General features: G+C 40.6%; 1 protein-coding gene and 1 long non-coding RNA gene across 2 annotated transcripts; one reads left to right on the top strand and one right to left on the bottom strand.

The window, feature by feature from the left end:
- Positions 1 to 1173: 1173 nt before the first annotated feature.
- Positions 1174 to 3489, top strand: LOC112560010. The gene is made up of 4 exons (XM_025231555.1): positions 1174 to 1688; positions 2012 to 2195; positions 2516 to 2725; positions 2969 to 3489. The coding sequence occupies exons 1-4, from the start codon at positions 1630 to 1632 to the stop codon at positions 3014 to 3016; spliced, it is 501 nt and encodes a 166-aa protein (XP_025087340.1). The 5' UTR covers positions 1174 to 1629; the 3' UTR covers positions 3017 to 3489.
- A 3090-nt stretch (positions 3490 to 6579) lies between these two features.
- Positions 6580 to 11214, bottom strand: LOC112559896. The gene is made up of 4 exons (XR_003098433.1): positions 10584 to 11214; positions 9830 to 9924; positions 8575 to 8788; positions 6580 to 7904 (listed from the first exon to the last, which is right to left on the bottom strand). It is a non-coding gene; the product is annotated as an uncharacterized LOC112559896 (long non-coding RNA).
- Positions 11215 to 13199: the final 1985 nt, after the last annotated feature.

Raw genomic sequence — 13199 nt, 5'->3', positions numbered from 1 at the left:
TAATCATGGCCCCCACAATGAGACAACTTACAAAACTACTCCAGCTCTAGTTGTCATTCCCAGTGATGCAATACCAAGCTATCCTTAACTGGCAATACCGCACACCGGTTAAACTTTTCTTTCTTTCTTTCTTTCGGATATTCATATGAATCAATATTAATCAGAAAACAGCAAAATAATTACATAATAATTCTCATGACAGTAATTTCTGAAGTCTGTGAGGAGGAATTGAAGTGGGTTAATAAGGAGCAGGGGCCCGATGGGATCTGAGGGCGTGTCTTGCATTGCTATGCTGTTCGGGTAGGTGGAGTGTTTCAACGCCTCTTCCAACTCTCTCTCTCTCGAAACAGGACACATCCCGGCCCTCTAGAAACTTTTTAACAAAATCCCCACTCCCCCCAAAAAAGCTAATCCTAATCAACAATGATTTTCGGTCAATAGCACTAACCTCCCTCGTAATGAAAACTATTGAGAAAATTGTCAAAAATCTTATCCTAACATCTGTAGAGAGCAAATTTGACCCACTGCAATTAGCTTATAAAACTTTGATGGGTGTTGACGATACCACGTTGTTTATTTCGAATACGCTGTACAAACACCAGGAAAAAAACCAAACAAACAAAACTGCCCAAATGAAGCTAAAGAGAATATGTTTCTTTATTTTTTGTAAACATGAGCTGGGCTATCAATCAACTAGATAGATGGATAAACGGGAAATGAGAAATAACAAGAGCAACTGAGGTGGGAGGAGCTAATATGCTATCCGACTCCACTAAACATAGACGTCTCTTACTTGTTATTTACATTTTTTCAATATTTTAACAGGTTTCCCGTTTTTCATAAACGTTTTTGTCAAAATATTGGTGACAAACCATTTTATAACAAGAATGTACTTTCTTAGGTTCTCGCTGTTTCATCATTCTGTCGGTTGGTGTGTTCAAAGGTCCAATCAGGCACACTTTTTTTCTAATGACTGGATAAAACTCAGTGCACGATAGTATTTTTCAAATATATTGATACCCTTCTCTATTCATTATACACGCCTACAAACATCATCATCCACAGAAGGTCATCAGCACAGACATTAGGGTTGTATGTGGACACCTTTACTCTGAAAAACCTCTGCCAGGAGAGCTGTGGACATATGCTAAACAGGAGTACGCGTGTGCAAACATTTCATCACGACTTTACCTCTTTCTGTGCATGATGATGTTTGTAAGCGTGTTGCTCCAAAACGGAAGGGGAAGGCATTCATCCAGATTTGGGGAAACAGTATGTGGAAATAGTACCAGTCCTTACAAATATTTTGCACTCCATTAATCCTTTAAGCAGTTAACGTTGTGGACACATTGCAAGCGTTAATTGGGCTAGTTGACATGTCAGGGTAACCTGTTGCAATCGTTACAGTGAGAAGATGCTTAAAAATAGAATGAACTTTTTTCTGTGAGCAAGTTAAACATCCTGTTGTTTAAATATTTAAACGTCTTCTGAGGACACGGTCAGTATTTCGCTCTCAGCGATTGCAAGGTTTAGAGGTAGAGGAAAGGAGAGAAAACAGAATGTTTCACTTTCCCACTTGCGCTTGGAAAATGGTTACCTTGACTGCAGGCATTCTTCTGCTGTCTCTCAATGCCATGCCTTACCAAGCACAGTGACAGAGCCTCCAGTGGGAGCTCTGATTGTCAGAAGTAAGTAATTCAGTAAACGATAGGACACTTACTGGTCAATAGTCTATTCTTGTGCTTATCAACAAGATTTTATGGGATTATTAAAATGACCGATAGTTTGAACATCATCTTGGGCAGTAGACATAAAACTTTGGGACCATGAGTGAAATTTTTAGAAAACTTTTAGCAAACAACAAAGATCATTCCTTTGAAAATAGTTATAAGCGCAAAAGGGGACGACTATATTTCAATTAGTGTTTAGTAGCTGACGGCCTGCTTTGTGGCAGACTAACATGGAGATGGGAGACCTTCTTTCCGTTGACATTACCTTCTCTCTATGGCAGCCCAAGTGGCACGGACTGCTCGTGGTACAGTAGATGCTTGAGGATTCCAGTGTCGTGCGATGTGGAGTCTGGCGGCAACATCACGGCCAAAGTCGAGAAGCTATGCAGCTCTTCCAGACAGAGTTACACTCGCTTTTCTTCCAGAGGCAAGGACTGGGTCAACACAATGCTGAAATGCTCACAGGTATGACACCAGCTCTTTCACCCATCCGTTGACACTATTGTTGGTGTATTATTTGTTGCTAGGTGTATAGATAGTTGTCATCTACATGTTTTGCCTGTATGTGTGGTTTATCTTATTTGGATGCATTCCTAGCAGCACACTGTTCCGAAGTCATTAGCAGGAATGTCATGTCATATCATATTGCTCACGGTATAGATAGATTGTATTATCATAGTGATGCTTTGCAGTGACATAGTGGCTAACAACCAGTAAGTCTTTGTAAGGACATAGCCGAGAACGAGAACTATCACATGACAAACGAGTCACTCGTCCTTCTGCAGGAAAGACTGGTTCCCACGCTTCAACAAACGCCATCTTGCCGTGTCTTGAGAGTGAGGAGTGTTACAACTTTTGTCTCATGCTGTATGTCGCCCAGTGCCCAAGCTCCGGGCCTTTGTGATCTGCCCATTGAGGACCTGAGACTAATCAAAGACATCGTCTTCAGCAGCTTGGATTTGGAGGTCCTGAGTAACTTGGCGCAGGAAATAAAAGTATGTAATAAATTTACAAGAATGATATTTTGAGATCCAGAGGCTATTTTAAAGGGTACAAAAAAAAATAGGTAGGGTAATCAGAAAGCAAGTAATCAAACAGTTTGGAAGATTTCATCAAAAGAAACGAAATTCACTTGGAAAGTCTTTTTCTTTTACTGTTTTGTCAATTGAAGACATTTTTTCAGGTATTTTCTCACGAAATGTTTTCACTAAAAATACTGAGTTCTTTATTTGTTTCAGGTTCCACTTTCCAGAGGGTGCCTTGAAAAACTGCTTCAGCTCCTGTAAACCTTGAAAAGAGTTTTTCTAACAGCTGCACACGGAAATATCTCATTTTTTGTCTTTAGAGTCCTTTAAAATATTACTCATGCCTATGAATATTTTGAGTTGTGCTTAATTTATTTAAATCGATAATCAATTCCACAATTTAGGCTTTGAATGATTTTTTTTTCTTTTGTATTTAGGTTATTATAAAGAAATAAACGAAATTATCAATGCTCCCATAGTACGTGGGTCTTTAAGTATGTTTTTTTCGACTCAGCATTTTGAAAGAAAACAATAGTAAGTGAGATACGATATAGACTTTGGTGAAAGTTGAACAAGGGTGGAAAAGGACGGTAAGGAATGGCAAAAAATATCAGGCCATACAGTATTGAAACATTCCGGAGAGTTTTAGCTTTTACAGGTAGAGCACACTTCAGGTAGAGGTCTATCATGACTAGACAGTGGTATTTAATACAATAAATCAGTGTTGTACATGAGCTATTATTATCTGTCGTGCAATTAGATGTTTGTTTGCAGCCTGTGTGTCCGTCTCTCTCTCTCACTCTTCCCTTCCTCTCTGTGTGTGGGGTCTTTGGTGGACAACAATAGGATGAGGCCAGCAGTAAAGACCTATTTGGTTTTTCATGCGTAGCAACAGGAAATGGATAGCCCTTTTCCTCATCTTTCTTCTCCTCTTTCCTTTCAGTCAAGTTCTCTTTTATCATGAAAATCTACCGAGCGCAGTGACGGACAATACAAGACTCGTGCGATCAAAGGAGAATCTATTCAGGTGCTCATACAGTAAATCCCGGAAGAAGACGAAGTCTTTCTCTTTTTTTTCTCCCTCACCGTCGTCCTTCACACATCTCTCAGCAACATGCTTTCACAGTCTGAAAACTTTTTTTGTGAGATGATTGACAGTCACACTTGAACTGGCTTTTGTCTTCGGACCTGGCCCAGGGATGGTTTCCAAGTTTGCGTAAGCATTTATTTGCACCTTCTGCATGGGCAGTGAGACCAACACACATGGTATACAGTGCTCGTCTTCAGGAGCAAACTTGGGGGGCTTCTGATTGAGCGATCTTTATAGACGTCACTCTGAATAATAATAATAATAATAATAATAATAATAATAATAATAATAATAATAATAATAATAATAATAATAATAATAATAATAATAATAATAATAATAATAATAATAATAATAAAAAGTTTAGACTTAAATATGGTAATAGAATCAGAGTGGCGAAGGCTGATGGCTAATCTGTTCCAAGTTGATGTGGTTTGATGAGAAAACCTCTGGTCATATTCTTTGGCCTAGTCAGTGGGGCTGGAAGAAGCTTTGTGTCGGAAGCTGAGCGAAGAAGTCATGCGGAAAAATAGATGGCAGTGAGTTCGGAGAGGTACTGAGAGCCAATGTCAGAAACAACAGAGTAAGTCAAAGTGGAAAGTTTGTAGGCTATATACATTCTACGACTGGCAGCCAGTGAAAAGAGCGATGATGAGTAATATATGTTCACATCTACACTTTACCATGACCTATATTTCTCAAACAGGCTCAAAGTGGGGGAGTAATTTCAGCTGACATCGCAAACCTACAACTGACAAGATCACCAAGCGAAGGTAGTTTTAAAATTAACAAACGATGAAAAAATAAAATAGATCAGAAAAACTATGTTTCAATGAAATTTGAGCACAGACGGGCAATCCTATTAAAACATGGTTAATCCATGTACGTGTTTATAAACAGAGCACCACAAAAGGCCATCAAACACATCACTTGGTTAATCATGCAAAGAGTGTCTGCGTTTTCTGACTGCAGCAACCCTAAATAATCCTTGATTTTACGAATCGATATAAACTAGTAGCATGAGAATGTTGCCAAAACCTTTTATGAGTTTTTCTATGCTTTCATGTTGAGTGGAAGTCGAGTCCCGCGGAGCGTGATGTGCAAGAGGACTTTCATGTTTAGTAAGGAGCTATGCGGCTATTAATGCTACAAAAAGGACTTTCGTGTTTCTCTACGGCCACAGAGCCACCCGACCAGGCGCACCAATCCATTACTTGATGTGATTGGTGACAGCTGTATGGGTTAGCACTGCTCTACCCTAGAACCTTCGCCGTACAAAACCGTTGTAATTAAAGAACAGTCGGTATAGTATCAATACCTATTAAAGTAAATATGGATCTGAAGAGAATACTTTTGGTTGTGTTGAGCTTTCACCTTTCTCGGCTAACATGTCACATAAGTGATGGAAATATGGTGATAGAGAGTAATCCAAATAGAGGGATTTGCTTTGTCAACGTTTTCAGTTTATTAGTTTTCTTCTGAACGAAAACATTTGTGATTTTGTTCTTTTAAATATTACATTAAATGTAAACAAACGGGAATATTAGTATAGGGGATAAAACCTTATGAATGGAGCTTGCATTTTAAGGGCTAGCTGCTATAATAAAAATAAAACACTAGGTCGCGAATTTAGTCATGTTTCTACGGGAAATCGTAAAACACATTTCTGTTGATTCTATTTTATGCGAACAATATTTCTTAGTATTGAAAATGCTAGTTCATAAAAGAAAAATGTCAGTAATGCGAATAGTCTATAGTTGCATTGTCGGGCGTCGATGCTGAGAGGGACCCCACGCTGGAAAGTGTGCTCCCACCCAGGGATTGCCAATAAAGACCTTCTGGACCACCCAGCTTTCATGAACCTCTCTGTACGGACAAGCAAAGCCGGTCACAGGAGCATTTTCACGGCGCAGGCACAGTACATGAAGAGCCTTTCTTCGTTTCTGCTCGCAGTCTGTGGAAAATGGGTTTCAGTGTGTCGGGCTTTTGTATATCGTCAAACGGCAGTTGGGGGTCACCTAGGTGCGGCATTGGAGATTTGTTGTATAAAACGTTTTTATCAACATTTGTTCCACTAGAAATCTTGATTAAAGGGCTATAGTTTTTGCAAAACATTTAATACCTGAACGATTCTCAACTGTTTTGACATTTTTTTATTTCTTCCTGAAATTTTCTTTGAGCAAAATTGCGCTGTGTAGCACTACATCCTTTTGAAGTGTAAGATTATTTTTTTTAGTCTTAGAGACAAAAATAAGAAAGAAAAACAGACTTGTTTTGTGCTGGATGACTCGGTGGATACTAGCGTCAAGATTAAAGAAACGAGAAATGTTTCCTCGATTTTTCATAACAGAAAGAAGTTAGATGGATACTTCTGTTCTTAAAAAAAAACAAAAAAACAAAAAAAACCTAATCGGCATTCTGATATTGATTCTGATGTATCACAGATACACACATGCTACCTCTTGTCTGATTGGTGAAATTTGTTTCTGCTTTTGGTTATTTTAGCTCCTGGTGTCTGTGAAGAGGCGATGAACACATCGTAAACACAGATACAGTAAAAGAAAGGATATCGACAATGGATGCAGCTAAAACAAAACATTGAAAAATTACACATTACATTTCAGTTTCTTATTTGAATGTATACTTTCGCTCAAGAAAGTTCCTAGCTGACTTTTGTTATTACAGTAGCCGCTATATGGTCACGTGACGTTTGGTGTGAAAACCGCCTGCTCAGAGTACTTGAACACCGTGTCAGCCTCGAGTGCATTGTTATTTTGGAGAAAACTCTCAAAGTGTTGTCCACTCAGTGAACGAGGGGGACACGTGCGTAGCCGAGTGCGTTGTCTAAACAAAGCGATAATAGCGATTCTTTTGAGCACAGTGAGGACTGTAAACGCTGTCCCCCTAGACCGGCCCGCCCGCTAGTATATGTACTATATATACAGTATTGGGTAAAACTGAGTTAACTATATTAGTTCGGCCCTCTAAAACCATCCCAATTTCTCATGCGGCCCCTTGGGAAAATTAATTGCCCACCCCTGCCCTAGACTGACCTCATTCGTGAATACCTGTGGCTGATGCTCCTAAACTTCCCTCCCTCTCAACCTTTCTTTGAAATCTGCGCGTCTGTGTTTCTTTTTCGTGTTGATCTTGTGTTCAAGCCCATTGAGCTCATTGCCAGGCAAGTAAATGTGCTATTTAAACCCATTCTCCTCCTCCTCGTCCTCCTCCTCCTCCTCATCATCATCTACTATACCTCTCGCTGTCACTATTTAAAGCAGAAAAACAAATGAACGATGACACATTTTTACTTTATAAAGCCATTTTTAAAAGACGTACACATCATCTTTACTGAACAATAAAATGAAAACAAGGAAGAAATCAACGTATTTGTCCAAGGCGTGGATTGTCTCTAGCAGTTTCTAAAGCAACTCTAATACGATATGTAAGTGTTACATGACAAATATTAAACGAAAATAAGCATGGTTTGTGACAAACTGATTCTACAACACTCTTATATCCATGTAGTTGAGGAACATATTTAAATAAAATAAAGAAATAAATATAGACCAAAGAAACTCCTCTCACTTCTGTCCAGAAATAAGGCAACAAAGTTGATTTTTCAAGAAATTTCGGTGGTGTGATTCATCGTGGCACATAATGTCTTGACCTACCTGTGTGCTGACATCACATACGACGCCTTTGTCGGTTGTATATTACCTCACGGTGTGTGATAGATACTTCTCTTTGTCTGCGTAATACCTGATGATGTGATTGGGATGCCTCATAATGTGACTTGTCTTTGGCTGTGTGAAGCCTCATCACGTGCGATGCTTCTGCGTGGCTTTACGATACCTCATAAGCTAATGTGCTCCTTGTGTGAAGCATTGCCGTCCAGATGTCTCAGCTTTTATACTCTTGATGTCCTCGTGCTTCCGTTGGTCAGCACCAGAGATCTATTGTGTCCATGGTGACTGTCTGCGCAGCAGAGACGTACAGAGTGTTCAGAAGATTCCGGCCGTAAGTGATGGCAGTCCTGAAAGTTCCGTCTACAAAAATCTGAACATAGCAGAAAATAGTAATTGTGGATCATCATAGTTACAAACACCCACCAAGGACTGTAACTATGAAACATGACCGTACTACGGATTGTTAAGCTGGATGGGAAGTAGCAATCGACTAGAAGTGATGTGGATTTTATTGTCACCAAATACCCTGTGGATTGATGTCTTACGTGTCGAACTATAGTTACACCCTTAGTGCTAACCACGATGTTGTGGCTATGGAGCGGAAGCAATGCAGCCTCAAAACAGCGAGGTACCTCTTCTCCTTAGCTAATGCCACAGAGGTATCTAGTTACTTTGGATACTGCTTTGTTACGCCTAAGGGGGCATTACAGAGTGTCTTAGTCTGCTAAATAATGGGTTTACATAAAATAACAAAGAGATGGACAGATTTTAAATGTTTAATGCATATTTCCCCCCGAGAGCAGAAGTGGTTAAAGATTTTAATCTCATGAGAACTGAAGCTGCATGTCAAATGTCACAGGGATCATCGTCGGTCCTAGTTTTGTTTTCTACTAGAAGTAACACCGGTTTGAAGACAGATCTCTACTTTCTTTTCATTTCACTTAGTCCGAAAATATAACCGTCAGTGCAGCCATCCCAAAGAAATTATGAGGATATGCACAATTCATAGAAAACAACACAACAACAATAGCAAAACTTACGTCTAGGTTTGTAGTAGTCTTGATTGTCAGCTTCAAAGTAAAGTTCTGGCCTACAGCAAGGAAAGGTGTCCAGCCGATGAACTTGGTGGCGTCCAATGAGTTGTTATTTTTTGTATTATAAGCAAGCTGGCGGGTGATGCTCGAGTAATTGAAACGGAAATCCATCAGCAGCAGATTAATTGATGTGTTATCTTCAGCCAGTTTCACAGATACCCTGAAACAAAGTTATCCTCTTTCTTTAACAGGACACATTCCGACAGAACAGCGGACTTCAACTCTGCTGGATTTGCCAAGACAGTATGGTTGAACAAGTCATTTGTGCTTGAGCAGTTCTCGTGACAACTTTGTTTCTGGTATAAACAGGATATAGATAGAGGTCAGTGACATGAACCACTTGCTGGTATACATAGCATATTGGCAGAGGTCAGTGACATCAAGCACTTGAGAAGCTCTCATGACAACACTGTGTCTGGTATAAAAGGCATATTGATAGAGGTCAGTGGCCTGAAATGGCTGTAACCAGTCTGGGAAAATGAGAAAATTATTTGTTCGAGCTGGGCGTCTGCCGTGAGACTCACAATACGAGCGGATGAATAATACTATTGATAGTGTTGCTATCAAAATCAAAGCACTTAGGATGAAAAATATGGCGGTGAGAAGATTTTTTTCACGTACTGGTGTCAAAGTTAAAGTAATAGGTAATTCCGAGTTTTCAAAAGCTGCCTGGCCTTGTAAGCGGTTCATTTCTCCCCTCTCTGCGCTCCACAGAAGCCTATTCTTAGAACGGAAGATGCAATTATTTTGGCAGCAGCTGCTGTGCAGTCATCATCACTGATGGTAAAAGAAAGTTCCTTAACAGATGATGCTTGTCAGCGAGCGACTAATTGAGACTACGCCTGATTTTTCGTTCATTTGCGCACACTTTGAAAGAGCGAGTGGGTGAAGATCCAAGACTAAATGAACAGAATTCCTAGTGTGACCCCCTCCTATTTAGTAAATTAGTCTTCACCTTCCCTCATCATCATTAATACCACCAGCACCCACCGCCACCATAATAACGAAACAAAGTGGGCAAAGTAGTATAAAAATGAATTTTTTTTTTAGTACATAGGAAAAATCTTCTTTTAAAATTAAGAAACTATTTTATTTTAAGCATCAGAAGTTTTACTTCTAGAATAAGGCAAAGAGATAAGCTTTGAGATGGTTCAAACATCTCGGAAGGGGGATGAAGTGTAAAACAAACTGCAGGTCTCACCGTGAGTCGGTCCCCACATAAAATAGTGTCCCTCTAAGGCAGGTGGACCAGCCTGTGGCAACTGCTCTGGGTATCGGGTAGTAGGCATTCAGCGTCTGCACGAAGAAGTGAAATAAGTACCAACAGAAATCCTTTAGGGGCCGTATCATGAAGGAGGATACATCGGTATTTTGAGAACGAAAGAGATTATTCTATCAGATTTTGTGTTAAATATTTTATGCTAAGCTCAAGAGGGTGGATGGTGGGAAACCTGTGAGTAACTGTTATGACAATAAGTTGATGTGTCAAGCTCTAACAGGGATTTCACCGAATGGCTGAAATCTTGGTCTGAAATCTTGGTCCCTCAATCGACATTTGTTTACATGTTTAGATAACTCCATAACTGTGCAGCATGTTGATACTTATTTCTATATTCTATACCTCTTTTGCATTCTGTACCTTCACAAGATGCATACAAGCAGAAGTTAGAAGTCGAGTAATAACAGTCATACAGAAACAGAGTATCAAGCACAAACAAACAAAAATCATACATCTACAAATGCGTAATGAAACAAATGCATGCAAATACATATTCAAAAATATAAACAAACTCATCAAAGACGATCACATATCCACATAATTACATAGATACAGCTACATATTCAACAGGCATACAAAACATGTAAATACATATAAACAGATAGCCTATCTTAGTGAACACATACAGACACCTACAATGACAGAGACGTTGAGACCTGAGTAACGACTGTCTCACCACGTTCTCACGATCCTCAGCCTGCACTCGCCCCCCACGTGCCAGGTGAGGTTAGACAGACACAGCACGCTGACATCATCTGTAGACAGCATGTAGTCGTCATTGCACACGATGCTGCCTTGCCGCTGCGACAGGTCTGCCCACGTCACACTTCCGTTGGCGATAACTAGGACCGGGCACTCCATCTTGGTGGTGGTGGTGGTGGTGATGGTGGTGCTGGCGGCGGTGGTGGTAGTTGCGACTGTTGAAGTGCCAGCTACCGTTGTTTGGTTGAAGTTGACGTTTGTGTGACGTATGTGGTGACTGAGTTCATCGTCAACTGTCTAGTGGTTGGCGCTGTGCTTTGTGTAGTGGCTGTGGTAGTTACTTGCGGAAAAACGGAAGTTGAAGTTGTAGTTTCCGTAGCAGTGCCTGGTGTTGTCATCATGTTTGTGACCTCAGTAGTCTCCAGCGTCGAGCCTTGTGAAGTCCACGTACCTGTGGCTGTTTCATTTCCCTTGACCTGATCTGTCCATTAAGAATATCGACAAAGCGCTGAATGAGACAAAAACAAATAATGTCTTCACGATAAACGTCTGCAAACTCACTTTTGTGCTGGCCTTGAGGAGCATAGATTTGTTTTTCGCATTTTGTGAGGAGAGGAAGAAGAAAGAAGGCGTTCAAACGTTAAAAATATTAGGAAGGAGATGAAAAGCGATTATTTTTAAGGTCAGTAACCGTAATAAGAATCATGAACCTATCTACGTCCATGATAAGAATGAGGAACACAGCAAGAATGAGTATTCCATTTATAAAATATCAGGAAGGACACAAAAGCATGCAAAGTGTGATAATTACAAATGGAAGAACTGCCTGCAGAAGACAACAATGAAAGAGCCTAGCAATTAGCAAAACCATCGACAATAGCAAGAAGGAGAGGGAGCCGGCGATAGGAGTGTAGGTGTGGAAAATGAGAGAGAGGGCAAATAAAAAATGGTTTCTACGTGAATGGACTGTGAGAGAGTGCGCGCGTGTGTGTAGGCGCGCCAGCTGTATATGGAAGTAAGAGAGAGAGGGCAAACGAAGAATGATTAGCATGAGTGTAAGTGAGGTTAGGTAATGAATGGTTGAAACGATATTTATGTAATTCATGTAAATTACATCTTCTGCCTGTGTCTGTTCTACGGCCGATGACGAAATGTATATCACGCCCTGCTTTGAAAGGGTCTTTGACCCATCAAATAAATAATTCAGTTCTCTCTCTCTCAGACACACACACACACGGATTCTGAATTCTATATGTAAATAATGAAGCTCTTATCAGAACGACCTTTGCAAATGCTAAGAAGAAATATCACTGAATAAAGGTTCCTCAACCAGGCAAATATCATCGAATGTTTGATCAAAATTGAGTGTGAAGATCAACAGAACCAACGGTTTTAGAGCGAGCGGTTAGGACATTGGAACTTTGGACATCTTGCTAACTGCAGACGCGTTTGCCAATACGTTATCAATATGCTGGTGACTACAATGACCACTACAATGCCCAACATAATGGGCACTTTGCCTGGTTAAGAACCGCCTTTATATTCTGTGATTTATATGTGATTTATTTAAAAAATCGTCTTGCATAGTTTTCGGTAGATTCTTTGTGAAGTGGGCGACGTGGTGTCGAGGTGCAGGGCAGGGTCCAGGTAGCAGACGGAGACCCCAGTGTCCCAGGCATACAGCAAACATGATGGACTGTGACCACATGTGATGGCACAGTCCAGGGAGGACCTCGTCTTCACCGTCACGACGCTGCGGGAACTGTCCACTGCAACGCTGGTGTCCCGCGCCCACCTGGAGCTCTGGAGGACCCCGGCGCTGACCTCCAGAAGGGAGAGAAACAGGCCTGACACCACGAACACCTCTGCCGGAGTCATCCCCTGCAGGAGAAAATGAGAATGTGGAGGGAGAGAAAATAACGCAGGAAGAAATGATGATGATGAGAAGAAGAAGAAGAGGAGGAGGAGGAGGAGGAGGAGGAGGAGGAGGAGGAGGAGGAGGAGGAGGAGGTCTAGTTACGAGTGTTTAGTTACCCAGACTGCTTGCACAGAACGAATGAACTTGCTATTGAGCTACCCAAGCGACTGCACAGCTCTGATTTGATGGGTGGCATTCAGCAAATCAACTTTTCCAATCGACCTGACATTAACCCGCATCAAGGAGCACAAAGCTGAAATCTTTACAGAGCAAGCAGTGCAGCATTCACTGGACTAGTTTAATCTTTGCTGGAGCCTAGATCCTGGATCCTGGAGTGAAGGACGATGGATATTTCGCGTCGTTGGAGGATTTTCTTTTTCTTTCTTCTTCTGACTGACATGCCCTGTTAAATTCGAAAACCAGGAGCGTGCACAGAAAGTGGAGAACAAAAGCCTTTATGGTCTTTCTCCAACACAGGTTAAAAGCCTCACATTTCATCGTCGAATTTTTTTTTTTTTTAAATAAAAGAAGAAAAAAAACCGCTTTGAATTACCTGCCGTTGCAGCTTTATAACTTTAATATTTACCTCCCAAGTGCACCTACCTCGACCGTGTAAATGCATAAAACTTGTAAGATTTTATGAAACATTTTTTAAAGTTTTCTTTTTCATCA

This window comes from Pomacea canaliculata, linkage group LG3 (assembly GCF_003073045.1).
Source record: "Pomacea canaliculata isolate SZHN2017 linkage group LG3, ASM307304v1, whole genome shotgun sequence".
NCBI classification, from domain to species: domain Eukaryota; kingdom Metazoa; phylum Mollusca; class Gastropoda; order Architaenioglossa; family Ampullariidae; genus Pomacea; species Pomacea canaliculata.
Note: the sequence above shows the minus strand (reverse complement) of the source record. Positions and strands in the feature narration are given on the sequence as shown.

Bases quoted from the DNA above. Each gene is read 5' to 3' on its own strand.
- LOC112560010 (XM_025231555.1), top strand. From the start codon at position 1,630: ATGCCATGCCTTACCAAGCACAGTGACAGAGCCTCCAGTGGGAGCTCT. The intron at 1,689-2,011 runs GTAAGTAATTCA...TCTCTATGGCAG, and splicing joins GGGAGCTCTGATTGTCAGAA to CCCAAGTGGCACGGACTGCT. The intron at 2,726-2,968 runs GTATGTAATAAA...TATTTGTTTCAG, and splicing joins ACTTGGCGCAGGAAATAAAA to GTTCCACTTTCCAGAGGGTG.